This window comes from Oncorhynchus tshawytscha, linkage group LG10 (assembly GCF_018296145.1).
Source record: "Oncorhynchus tshawytscha isolate Ot180627B linkage group LG10, Otsh_v2.0, whole genome shotgun sequence".
NCBI lineage: Eukaryota > Metazoa > Chordata > Actinopteri > Salmoniformes > Salmonidae > Oncorhynchus > Oncorhynchus tshawytscha.
In genome coordinates, this window is record NC_056438.1 from 61,897,537 (window position 1) to 61,909,163 (window position 11,627).

General features: G+C 43.0%; 1 protein-coding gene across 2 annotated transcripts; it reads left to right on the top strand.

The window, feature by feature from the left end:
- Window positions 1-1,231: 1,231 nt before the first annotated feature.
- Window positions 1,232-10,853, top strand: LOC112260585 (interferon regulatory factor 4). Of its 2 annotated transcripts, XM_024435814.2 has the most exons (9): window positions 1,232-1,374; window positions 1,854-2,053; window positions 2,442-2,628; window positions 3,451-3,536; window positions 5,263-5,434; window positions 5,895-5,987; window positions 8,595-8,984; window positions 9,470-9,582; window positions 10,325-10,853. In XM_024435814.2, the coding sequence occupies exons 1-9, from the start codon at window positions 1,365-1,367 to the stop codon at window positions 10,562-10,564; spliced, it is 1,491 nt and encodes a 496-aa protein (XP_024291582.1). In that variant the 5' UTR covers window positions 1,232-1,364; the 3' UTR covers window positions 10,565-10,853. The 2 variants fall into 2 exon arrangements, with proteins under 2 accessions (XP_024291582.1, XP_024291583.1); XM_024435815.2 differs by lacking the exon at window positions 5,895-5,987.
- Window positions 10,854-11,627: the final 774 nt, after the last annotated feature.

Here is an 11,627-nt window from a genome sequence, read left to right on the forward strand (position 1 = left end):
CGTTCAGAGACTTGTGCTGAAGCCTCTCCTGCGTTGTCTTGGCTGTGTGCTTAGGGTTGTTGTCCTGTTGGAAGGTGTCTGAGGTCCTGAGCGCTCTGGAGCAGGTTTTCATCAAGGATCTCTCTGTTCTTTGCTCTGTTCATCTTTCCCTCGTGCCTGACTAGTCTCCCAGCCCCTGCCGCTGAAAAATATCCCCACAGCATGATGTGGGCACCACCATGCCTCACTGTAGGGATTGTGCCAGGTTTCCATGACGCTTGGCATTCAGGCCAAAGAGTGCAATCTTGGTTTCATCAGACCAGAGAATGTTGTTTCTCATGGTCTGAGAGTCTTTAGGTGGCTTTTGGCAAACTGTAAGTGGGCTGTCATGTACCTTTTACTGAGGAGTGGCTTGAGTCTGGCAACTCTTCCTTAAAGGCCTGATTGGTGGAGTGCTGCAGAGATGGTTGTCTTTCTGGAAGGTTCTCCCATCTCCACAGAGGAACTTTGGACCTCTGTCCGAGTGACCATCAGGTTCTTGGTCACCTCCCTGACCAAGTTCTTCTCCCCCGATTGCTCAGTTTGGCCGGGCGGCCAGCTCTAGGAAGAGTTTTGGTGGTTCCAAACTTCTTCCATTTAAGAATGATGGAGGCCACTGTGTTATTGGGGACCTTCAATGCTGCAGAAATGTTTCAGTACCCTTCCCTATGCCTTGACACAATCCGGTCTCAGAGCTCAACAGACAATTCCTTTCAACCTCATGGCTGTTTTTTGCTCTGACATTCACTGTCAACTGTGGGGCCTCACATAGACAGGTGTGTGCCTTTCCTGTCCAATCATGTCCAATCAATTGAACGTATGGGGTATTGTTTGTAGATTGATGAGGAAAACAACTAATTTAATACATTTTAGAATAAGTCTGTAACTAACAAAATGTGGGAAAAGTCAAGGGGTCTGAATACTTTCCAAATGCCCTGTAAACTCAAGAACATTATATTTTAGGATTCATAATACAGTAGACTATTCAAAGTATAAACTTAGAATGGTAACGCAATCTATTGATATAATGACGATTTTAGGGAGTTTCTGTTTTGATATTGAGCGCAGGTAATTGTTCCATTCCATGGCGGTGTTTGCATCCTGTGTTTGCCAGTCGAGAGGGATTCCCCATCCACTTACTGTAGGCTACTTACTGTATGTAGGTTGTTCTCTGATAAGCTTCAAAGAAATGTAGCGCATAGTGCTGCACGCATAAAGTGAATAGGCTCCTCCTAGTCAAGACACCGCCATAAAGATGTGACAATATTTAAGAATAGGTCATCCCATGCTCTCTCTTGAGAACAGTGTCGGTGAGATCGATTTCATTACTTTTCAGAGACGCTCACATGGTTAGAGGTAAGGAGTTTATTCTCATTCATAGTGAACATACGAGAGGGTAAACGTCCTGAAATGAACGCAGTGATGTTGATGCAGTTAACACTATGCTATTACGTTATTTATTTTATGCATGTGTTATAACATTTATTTTTTTCGGATTGCAATTATGAGCCTACAAAATATGAATTTAATTGTCTTTGAATCAAGATGACCAACAAATCCAGAAGTGTTTCATTCTTAAATTAGGCCTAATTTATTGTTTGTGATATTTGGAGGGGATTAAACATATGTAATAATCTCAATGATTATACTCTCAAATGATCAGTGACAATATATGAATGCATTACATTTGATAAAAACATGATTTACCTAATAACATTAACCACCATCACTCAACACCAACTGACAATGTTTTTTTTTTTTTGCATTGCATAACCGACTCATTGGTCCCACATAACCACTATGCCCATCCTTCTATTGCATGCGTTTTTCGAAAGAGATGAACTTCGAGGGGGACAGCGGCCTGTCAGTGATTTGTGGCAATGGGAAACTTAGACAGTGGCTGATCGATCAGATTGACAGCAGCATCTATCCCGGACTGGTTTGGGAGAATGAAGAGAAAAGCATTTTCAGGATTCCGTGGAAACATGCGGGCAAACAGGATTACAATCGTGACGAGGATGCTGCACTCTTCAAGGTGCGTTAGGACCCACACCTTCACTTTACCCGACTTCTCCTATTGTTTTTCTTCTACTTTTAAGTTACTATTTACAACTCGTGAATATTGAATATAGTGTGCAGGAACCCCATAAAGTATAGCTAACTCAATCATATTCATACTTATTTATCTCCAAACCAAGTCTAGTTGGTCTGGTGTAATTTACAGTATTTGCTATAGACTACCTGTTGATTTTTACTACAGTATAGCAAGTGATGATCTTTGTTCAAGGCAGTGGGTATTTATTCAAGGCAGAGACCATGACATGGTGATTTTGATGCAGGCCCATAATGCCTTACTAATCGCCAGGTAAATTGAAATTGAATACAGAGATGAAGTCAAATCATTATGTTGTTGATTATTGCAGGCCTGGGCATTGTTCAAAGGGAAACATAGGGAAGGAGTGGACAAACCAGACCCCCCCACATGGAAGACCAGACTGCGATGTGCTCTGAACAAAAGCAATGACTTTGATGAGCTGGTGGAGCGAAGCCAACTGGACATATCCGATCCTTTCAAAGTCTACAGAATCATACCGGAGGGAGCTAAGAGAGGCACGTTTTGTTCATCTTATTGTAGTATTACCAAAGTGAAGTCCATGTCATGAATGCCTACTGTTCTGACTGTACTGTACTGTGCCATAGTGAAGTGATATAGGCTACTGGCAGTTGATACAGATTTCATGTGTCAAAGGTAATAATGCACTAGGGTTCAAGTTACACCTGCGTTGCCGTAACTTGTGCTTCTGAGAAGTGCTGTAGTCTACCCCTCCCTAGAACCCCCCCCCCCTGCTTACATAGAGGGTGAGCCCAAACTCATGCTGTCTGACTCTGAACCTAGCCGAGCAGACATACACACACAGCCGGCAATGTTTCATTTAGCCTCCATCGTCTGATGAGGCAGGAAGCAGAGAGGAAGCCAATGTGTGTACCAAAAAGGCCTTGACACTTTTTTTAGAAGGCTTCAGTTACCCAGTGCAGAATGCACAGCAAACATACTTAACCTCCAGGCTTGCATAACGAAGGCTGAATGCTCCACCATCAGAAGAATCCTTTGTCACTCTCACATGGCAGTCTCAGTTAGGATTGACTCTTCGAGGCCAAACCTGCAACCTAGGGGTTGAGACACTTTACACATATTGTTATCGCGTGGCTCTATAGTTTCTGTATTCAACTGTTTGAAGAGGCTGAATGGCCTTGAACTCTGTTGAAAAGGCTCTAATTGTAAGGATGACAGTTGACAAATGAATACAATTTAATTTGATTTGACTTCTTATTGAGGACATACATATTTCTGGAGGGACCACCACATAATGTTGCATTAGACCATAGAGAGTTCTATGATGTGATGTCTAGTGTTACGTTTCTGTAATGTAGGGATCAAGATGCCAGAGACAACGTCCCACATGAGCTCAGTCAACAGCTACCCTATGCACTCTCTATACCCATCTCTACAGAGCCAGGTAAGGTCATGTGTTTACCCCTGCAACAGGTACAGTTGAAGTCGGAAGTTTACATACACCTTAGCCAAATGCATTTAAACTCAGTTTTTCCTGACATTTAATCCAAGTAAAAGAATTCCCTGTCTTAGGTCAGTTAGGATCACCACTTTATTTTAAGAATGTGAAATGTCAGAATAATAGTAAAGATAATGATTTATTTCAGCTTTTATTTATTTCATCACATTTCCAGTGGGTCAGAAGTTTACATACACTCAATTAGTATTTGCTAGCAGTGCCTTTAAATTGTTTAACTTGGGTCAAACGTTTTGGGTAGCCTTCCACAAGCTCCCTACAATAAGTTGGGTGAATTTTGGCCCATTCCTCCTGACAGAGCTGGTGTAACTGAATTAGGTTTGTAGGCCTCCTTGCTTGCACACACTTTTTCAGTTCTGCCCACAAATGTTCTATGGGATTGAGGTCAGGGCTTTGTGATGGCCACTCCAATACCTTGACTTTGTTGTCCTTAAGCCATTTTGCCACAACTTTGGAAGTATGCTTGGGGTCATTGTCCATTTGGAAGACCCATTTGCGACCAAGCTTTAACTTCCTGACTGATGTCTTGAGATGTTGCTTCAATATCGCCACATCATTTTCCTACCTCATGACGCCGTCTATTTTGTGAAGTGCACCAGTCCCTCCTGCAGCAATGCGCCTCCACAACATGATGCTGCCACTCCGTGCTTCACGGTTGGGATGGTGTTTTTCGGCTTGCAAGCCTCCCCCTTTTTCCTCCAAACATAACGATGGTCATGATGGCCAAACAGTTCTATTATTTTTTCATCAGACCCGATGACATTTCTCCAAAGAGTATGATCTTTGTCTCCATGTGCAGTTGAAAACCGTAGTCTGGCTTTTTTATGGCGGTTTTGGAGCAGTGGCTTCTTCCTTGCTGAGAGGTCTTTCAGGATATGTCGATATAGGACTCGTTTTACTGTGGATATAGATACTTTTTTACCTGTTACCTCCAGCATCTTCACAAGGTCCAAAGTACGTTCATCTCTAGGAGACAGAACGCGTCTCCTTCCTGAGCGGTATGACGGCTGTGTGGTCCCATGGTGTTTATACTTGTGTACTATTGTTTGTACAGATGAACGTGGTACCTTCAGGCATTTGGAAATTGCTCCCAAGGATGAACCAGACTTGTGGAGGTCTACAATTTTTTACTGAGGTCTTGGCTGATTTCTTTTGATTTTCCCATGATGTCAAGCAAAGAGACACTGAGTTTGAAGGTAGGCATTGAAATACATCCACAGGTGCACCTCCAATTGACTCAAATTATGTCAATTAGCCTATCGGAAGTTTCTAAAGCCACAACGTCATTTTCTGGAATTTTCCAAGCTGTTTAAAGGTACAGTCATCTTAGTGTTTGTAAACTTCTGACCCACTGGAATTGTGATACAGTTTATTATAAGTGAAATAATCTTTCTTTAAACAATTGATGGAAAATTACTTGTGTCATGCACAAAGTAGATGTCCTAACCGACTTGCCAAAACTACAGTTTGTTAACAAGAAATTTGTGGAGTGGTTGAAAAACGAGTTTTAATGACTCCAATCTAAGTGTATGTCAACTTCTGACTTCAATTGTACCTTCAAAGATCTTCACAGCTCTCTCCCTGCTGGGTGTGGATCAGGAACCCACCACTACCTGACTAACAGCTGTCTCCTCTCCCCCTGGCCTGTCCCCAGGTGTCTGGCGGATTCATGATTCCTCAGGAGAGGAAGGAGTGGAGGGATTACAGCCACACACTGGACCAGCCTCAGCTTCACCAGCCACCCCACACTGAGCTGCAGTACAGCCAGTGCCACTACCCACAGCCACTCAGCCGACCCTGGCACACCGGGCCACACACAGATAATGGTGAGACATGGCATCACCATGGGGAAGACACTGATTATAGGAATGAAAATATCATGGAGAGATAAGACTCCACAGTATATGTCCTTCAGTGCAAGTACAGAGGAGCCAGGTAGAGATGAAGCCATGTGAACACCATACTTCACTAGTTCTCATGTTAACTTGGTTTCAGATAATGAAAGGCTATAGTATAGGTCAGTGGTCTGTATGACAAATTTGACATATGTTAATCTGAGTGACGCACACTCACACAAGTTGTTAAAACAGCTACAGTTTGACAGTGAATGCTTTGGTGACCCCCAGTTCTCCAAAATAGTGAGGTCTTCATTTAACTGTCTTTAGTCAGGTTCCTCCTGATAGGAAATTATTTAGACAAGTTCTAGTAATTCATCCTCCATGATATGTACACTGAAATAACCCATTCATTGGTTAACAACAGTATTTATTTATCTTCTCCCCTCAGGTTATCAGTTTACTGGCTCCTTCTGTTCCTACTCTTCCTCAGAGTCTCACCCCACAGCATTTAAAATGGACCACAACATGTCTACCCTTTCTGGTACATGCTATTCTATACTTCTAGATTACTAATTTACTACTGCTGTTACTGCTACTACTCCCACTTCTGCTACGACTGCTCCTACTACTGCTGCTACTACTTGTACTACTACTACTGCTAACTATATTACTAATACTACCTCTGCTACTACTTCTACTGCTGCTACTACTGCTACTACTACCATTTCTAGCTAGTCTTTTCATTTCCTTCAAGATATCAGGGAATTATTCCCGCACACCTTTTTCAGTTATTGTGCACACGGCATGTGTGTATTGTATTGTAATTCCACACCACTGACCAGTGATAATGACAGATAGACACAAAGACAAGATTAGTACGATGTAGTGGAGCGTACTGAATTATTATCTCGTGTTGCCAACCACCAGAAACTAAAAGCTGTTTCTATAGGACAATTACTTCCCTAATCTGGCTTTTAATACGGTCAGGTATTTGTCAGTGTTGGAACTGGAAACAGTGCTCAAATTAATGATATTCCATTCATATACAGTTGAAGTCGGAAGTTTACATACACCTTAGACAAATACATTTAAACTCAGTTTTTCACAATTCCTGACATTTAATGCGAGTAAAAATGCCCTGTTTTAGGTCCGTTAGGATCACCACTTTATTTTAAGAATGTGAAATGTCAGAATAATAGTAGAGACAATTATTTATTTGAGCTTTTAATTTATTTCATCACATTCCCAGGGGGTCAGAAGTTTACATACACTCAATTAGTATTTGGTAGCATCGCCTTTAAATTGTCTAATTTGGGTCAAATGTTTCGGGTAGCCTTCCACAAGCTTCCCACAATAAATTGGGTGAATTTTGTCCCATTTCTCCTGACAGAGCTGGTGTAACTGAGTCAGGTTTGTAGGACTCCTTGCTCACACATGCTTTTTCAGTTCTGCTCACACATTTTCTATAGAATTGAGGTCAGGGCTTTGTGGTGGCCACTCCAATACCTTGACTTTGTTGTCCTTAAGCCATTTTGCAACAACTTTGGAAGTATGCTTGGGGTCATTGTCCATTTGGAAGACACATTTGCGACCACGCTTTAACTTCCTGACTGGTGTCTTGAGATGTTGCTTCCATATCGCCACATAATTTTCCTACCTCATGATGCCATCTATTTTGTGAAGTGCACCAGTCCCTCCTGCAGCAATGCACTCCCACAACATGATGCTGCCACCCCCATGCTTCACAGTCAGGATGGTGTTCTTTGGCTTGCAAGCCTCCCCCTTTTTCCTCCAAACATAACGATGGTCATTACGGCCAAACAGTTCTACTTTTGTTTCATCAGACCAGAGGACATTTCTCCAAAAAGTACGATCTTTGTTCCCATGTGCAGTTGAAAACCGTAGTCTGGCTTTTTTTATGGTGGTTTTGGAGCAGTGGCTTCTTCCTTGCTGTGAGGCCTTTCAGGTTATGTTGATATAGGACTCGTTTTACTGTGGATATAGATACTTTTGTACCTGTTAACTCCAGCATCTTCACAAGGTCCTTTGCTGTTGTTCTGGGATTGATTTGCACTTTTTGCACCAAAGTACGTCCATCTCTAGGAGGCAGAACGTGTCTCCTTCCTGAGCGGTATGACAGCTGCGTGGTCCCATGGTGTTTATACTTGCGTACCATTGTTTGTGCAGATGAACGTGGTACCTTCAGGCGTTTGGAAATTCCTCCCAAGGATGAACCAGACTTGTGGAGGTCTACAATTGTCTTTCTGAGGTCTTGGGTGATTACTTTTGATTTTCCCCTGATGTCGAGCAACGAGACACTGAGTTTGAAGGTAGGCCTTGAAATACATCCACAGTTACACCTCCAATTGACTCAAATTATGTCAATTAGCCTCTCAGAGGCTTCTAAAGCCATGATGACATTTTCTGGAATTTCCCAAGCTGTTTAAAGGCACAGTCAACTTAGTGTATCTAAACTTCTGACCCACTGGAATTGTGATACAGTGAATTATAAGTGAAATAATCGGTCTGTAAACAATTGTTGGAAAAATTACTTGTGTCATGCACAAAGTAGATGTCCTAACCGACTTGCCAAAACTACAGTTTGTTAACAAGAAATGTGTGGATTGGTTGAAAAACGAGATTTAATGACTCCAATATAAGTTTATGTAAACTTCTGACTTCAACTGTATGTTGTTGATATTTTAGATGGGTGATTGCAGGGACCACTACAGTTACAGTAACATACGCAGTATTATATCAAATTCATTGACTGTTTATCAGTGTTGAAAATACAGAAGTGGCTCCTTTTGCATTGTCTGTAAATGGAACAGTATTTAATGTTTCGCTCGGCTGATTAAGAAAGTTGTAAAGTTCAGCAGTTTGCTAACGTCCTTCATTCACTTTCTTTCTATATACACTGTTTGCAAGATAGAGTATATTTAATAAAAGAAGAAACTGACTTTTGGCCATTGAAAGGGATTTCAACTCCCCAGGCACATCTTCATATCAAAAACGGATTCAGATGTTTATTACGACTTCACACATGGAAAGAATGCATTTGTTTTCAGACAGCTGTCAATCTTCTTTCATTTGGAATACTTTTACTTACTGGTTCATTCTCTAACATTTTCCCCCCTCTTTCCTCCAGACTTCCGACTGCACGTATCCCTGTTCTACCGTGAGTCTCTGGTCAAGAAGGTAACCACCTCTAGTCCTGAAGGCTGCCGGATCACCTCTTCTTCCTCCTCATCTTCCTCTCCGTCCTCCCTCTGCCACGAGGACAGGCTGTACAGTGGTGCAGAGACGGTGCAGTTCCCCTCCCCTTACCCCCAGTCTCAGAGGAGAGGGGCAGAGAAGCTACCCAACGTCCTGGAGAGGGGCGTGCTCCTGTGGATGACGTTAGATGGGCTCTATGCCAAGCGGCTGTGCCAGAGCCGAGTGTACTGGGAAGGCCCGCTGGCACCCTACACGGACAAACCCAATAAATTGGAGAAAGAACAGACCTGCAAGCTGTTTGACACCCAGCAGTTCCTCACTGGTGAGAAACAGTATTTTGATTGTGAGCTGATTATGATGATGATGATGGTGCTGAACGTTGATGATGGTGGTGAGGATACCTACTGTAGAATGTGAAGTCCCTCTCCATGCTGTGGTATCAGTGGGTATGCGACCTGTCACGTTCTCAGCGGCGGCCTGTCAGTGGAGTCTCCATGAAACAGCCCCCGCCCACCTCCTGTGGTCTAGCTGCAGTTTACATGTGAACCACTCATTTTTCACACCAACGACTTCCTTGCAAATGACTGGAAAAAGCTTTCTCTGACTCCTCTTTCTCATTCTGTGAACCTTTTATTTTTAGCATTTTCTATGCAGTGATACTGAATCACAATACCCATCTCTCTCAAGCTGAACATCCTTCCTTCATGAGCAAAGTAGATGTTTTCAGCTGTTAGGGGGCGAATTGGTGAATTGTGGGTGAAATAAGGTGATAAAATCATTGTACACTCCCTCCATCCTGCCTTCCAGAGCTGCAGGGGTATGCCCACCATGGCCGTCCCATGCCCAGGCACCAGGTGGTGCTGTGTTTCGGAGACGAGTACCCGGACCCCCAGCGCCAGGCCAAGATGATCACAGCACAGGTACAGTACATTACAGACTCTCGCTATCTTATTATGGTTGGAATCAACAGTGCATTAAAATAACAGTCCAACGTGATAAAGGCTGGAATAAAAAGAAAACAAAATATAGACTTGTTACTCATGATGATAAACAAAGGACTATATCAACACGTCCAAATCGATTCTTCCCCCACTCTCTTGGCCCTATCCCATCGATGTTTGCAAATCTGTAGGATCTGGATAGGTATAAGAAGTGCAGTGCGTATTGCTTATACCTTACACATTTTCAGAAACTGAAAGTTAGGTCCAAGGGGGAGGGGAAGGGAGAGATTTGGTATTTGCTATTCTTGGTTACCCAGAAATAAATTCTTGCGAAATTTGGTCAGCTTCCTTATTTACTTCTTGGTCAATACGTGTTAACAATTGAGAGTTCCATTGTACCAGGGAGAAAGCAATGTCTCCATCCTCGTAAAGGAAAGTCTCCCCCCTCCAATTATTAACTACTGCGCACACAGGTTTGAAATCCCCCCCTCCCATGTATATATTGAAGCACCGCCTTCGCCCAATTGTGATTTTTTTTTTCAAATAGAGACGAAAACCCCAAAACAGAAACTACTGCTACTAGTTATCTCAGCCATTCGATTACAGCCCTGATAGATTCTCTCCATTTACACACAGAATCTGCCCAAGAGAGATTAGGTAAATGGGAGCAATCTTTATTCATTTTTCATCATTCATGGTGTGACCCCTGCATGTGTTGCAGGTGGAGCCCATGTTTGCCAGGGGCATGATATACTTCAGCCAGCAGAGCAGCAGTCACTGCCTGAGGGACTATGAGCTACAGGGACACACAGAGATCTCCCTTCCGGCTCCAGGAGTCTACCAGAGGACCCTTCAACAGAGCTCCCCTCTAGCTCCAGGAGACTACCAGAGGACCCTGCAACAGAGCTCCCCTCTAGCTCAAGGAGACTACCAGAGGACCCTGCAACACATGCAGGAGTAACACACAAACAGGCCCCAGGAGCCATGGACATGAATGTAGATTGACCAATGAGCTTTACATCGCTTCTCCTGCATAGTGTACAGTATACTGAGGTCTTGGACTAAAATACCTTACTGTAATTTCAACGTAAGACTGGACTGTGCCTCCATCGTCAGTGTCAGCAGTTTGAGCCAATGATCAATGTTAAAAATGGGGGCGCTTAAAGAATCCTAGTTTGTACAGCCTTACAATTATTTTTGTAATCAACCATTTTTTGTTGTTGTTCTATTAAATGATATGAAAAAGTGAATACCTATCACAAGAGGTGGCGTGTAGGCCTATCACATGAGGTGATGTGTGTTACTCGTATTCCTGTGACATCTGTGGGTGCTGATGGGAAAGCTCCTGACCTGTGATAGTGGTGTGGGAGGGAGAACCCCACTACTTAGCCTCTCTCGTTCTCCTCTCTCTCATTTTCTTTCAACGAGAGGGGGATGCATGTGTATTTGTGTGCATGTGACATGGTGACAGTGTATAGGATGTGGTTTGGGGTAGAGGGTTTAGGGTTTAGGGTGGGTGATGGGGGACCAATGTGAAGCAGAGAGGGACTGTCAGAAGCAGGAAGCACAAGTCACAGGTGCACAGGAAGAAGAGTAGCCCTTATGAGAAATTAAGACTTGAGAAGAAAGAAGAAGCCAAATGTATATGAATGAAGAATACAAATGGATCATTGATATATTGAAGTGTCTCACACAGAGAGAATTTCTGTGTAGTGTATTTTCACCCATTTATCAAACAATCTATGAAAGGGGTTCTCTCTGAGCGCTCAGGACCTCAGACTGGGACGAAGGTTCACCTTCCAACAGGACAACAACCCTAAGCACACAGCCAAGACAATGCAGGAGGGGCTTCGGGACAAGTCTCCGAATGTCCTTGAGTGGGCCAGCCAGAACCCGGAATTGAACCCTATCGAACATCTCTTTTTTTGCTTGTCATTATGGGGTATTTATTGTGTGTAGATTGATGAGGGGAAAAAACAATTATATTAATTTTATACTAAGGCTATAACGTAACAAAAAGTGGA